Genomic DNA, 1,945 nt, shown 5'->3' on the forward strand with positions numbered 1-1,945 from the left:
TCTTGTTCCATTGGCAAAATGTCTCTTTTACCTCCTCAATTCAAGAACAAATGCACTTATTTTAAGAAAAAATTACTTATCTAGATTTAGATTTTTTGCAGTGCAGATTTATGCACTACTTTCTTCTGGAGGGAACAGAAAGGTGTGTTTGAAATGTGACAAAAATGGCTACTTTCAATGGGGCGTGCACTGCAAAAACAACCTTGAAATAAGTAAAAATGTCTTAAATTAAGTGTATTTCCCCTTAATTTGAGTAGGTAAATAATATGATCTGCCAATGGAATGAGGACTTTTACTTTTAAAATAAGATAATTACATAATATGCATTTTAAATATATCTTATTTTAGATGTAAACTGTCTCGTTCCATTGGCAACGTGTCTCACTTACCTTCTCAATAAAAACATGCACTTATTTTAAGAAAAAATTACTTAATTTTGACATTTTTAAAAAGAATCTCCCTCTGATTTTTTTACCCTAACGCCTGATTCCACCTCTGACCCCCCCGCCCTCCCTGAGGCCGGTGACTGAAGCTGCATCTCATCTGCTGTTTCTCTCTCTCCTCACAGAAGCTGCTGGGAAACTCTCTGCTAAAGCTGGAGGGGGACGACAGACTGGACATTAACTGCACCCTCCCTCTAACCGATCAGGTACCAAACCCCTGATAGCTGCAATAAATAAATGATTTAACTGGACTCTAGCTTCAGGTGGATGGTTGTGTGAAGGTCTGGCGATGCGCTGCTGCTGCTGCTTGAACATTAACTGGAAACATTTTGTCTCTTCTGTCTCTGTGCAGATCGTTCTGGTTGGATCTGAGGAGGGACTGTACGCTCTGAACGTCATCAAGAACTCCCTGACCCACATCCCTGGTCTGGGATCGGTTTTTCAGATACAGATCATCAAAGAGCAGGAGAAACTGCTGATGATTGTTGGTAACATGTCCAACTTATTATCTGTTTGATGGTTAGCTGAGCTCAGAGGGAAGTTCAGGTCAGGAGACGAATGTAACTGATAATAAGAGGCGATTCCTCCATAAATTGAAGGTTTATTATTCTAAGATTACTAACAGGTGAAAATAATTCAGGGGAGCCGATTCTGAGAAGCCAGATGCTGGTCCACGAAGCGCTGAAAGAAACAGAAAAGGCCTCATTTAGCTCAGATTTGAGTTCTTCCTCTGAGGAGTTTCATGAGTTTGAAGGAAAAAAGTCTTTTTGCTCTGTAGGAACATCAGCTTACGTCTTCAGACGTCCCAATCTATAGAACCTGAGAGGCACGGTAGTGGCGGCTGGTTTTACTGCTACACTTGCTTTTTAAGGTTACTTTGTTAGCCAAGAACTCTGATAAAAAAAAAAAATTAAAGGTCAAAGGTCAAGTTTTCTGCCAGGTTAAACTTTGACCAACTTATGAGAAACAGGATTATGGAATAAATGTAGTTTCATTAATGTTACAAAGAAAAATGTTTTGGAAATTGAAATAAAAAAAAAAAAAAGCAACCGAGAAAAAAAGCTTAGTTGTTTTTTTTTTTTCCCCAATAAAGAATAACTTTTCAGTTCTCTCAGATTTTATTTTATTTATTTTTTTTTTTATTATTAATTTCTTTTTTATTTTCTCTCTTTAGCAGATATTATATTTTCAAATTTAAATTTTTAAATATAAACCTACATTAAAAAAAATATGAGGAAAAAAATATTCTGAAATACTTTTTTTAATAAAAAGGTTTTTCAGTTTCATTTCAGCGTTGCATTTTTCCAGATATCTCTTTACAAAACTTGTTCTTTGCTGCAGTAATGGAATAAAATCGATTTTTAACAGGAATTTCATCACAGCTGCAGATTTCATTAAAAGAACAAAGAAAAAAAAGAGATTTTATCTGGAGATCGGACTCTTTAATCTAGTGATGAGGTGGAGTGCCTGTTAGGATAAAATAATGCCATATGATGCTGTTT

At 35.7% G+C, this 1,945-nt stretch overlaps 1 protein-coding gene across 1 annotated transcript in view; it reads left to right on the plus strand.

Annotated features, from left to right (window-relative positions):
* The window catches only part of LOC107093676 (citron Rho-interacting kinase-like), a gene marked incomplete at its 5' end in the record, with an annotated part of 19,644 nt that overhangs the window by 8,178 nt on the left and 9,521 nt on the right, over window positions 1-1,945 (plus strand). Inside the window, 2 exons of the mRNA XM_015388878.1 lie at window positions 569-649; window positions 796-931. Coding sequence (XP_015244364.1) covers window positions 569-649; window positions 796-931 — 217 coding nt within the window. The remainder of the gene's footprint in view (window positions 1-568; window positions 650-795; window positions 932-1,945) is intronic.

Source organism: Cyprinodon variegatus, unplaced genomic scaffold (genome assembly GCF_000732505.1).
Source record: "Cyprinodon variegatus isolate N-32 unplaced genomic scaffold, C_variegatus-1.0 Scaffold440, whole genome shotgun sequence".
Lineage (NCBI taxonomy): Eukaryota > Metazoa > Chordata > Actinopteri > Cyprinodontiformes > Cyprinodontidae > Cyprinodon > Cyprinodon variegatus.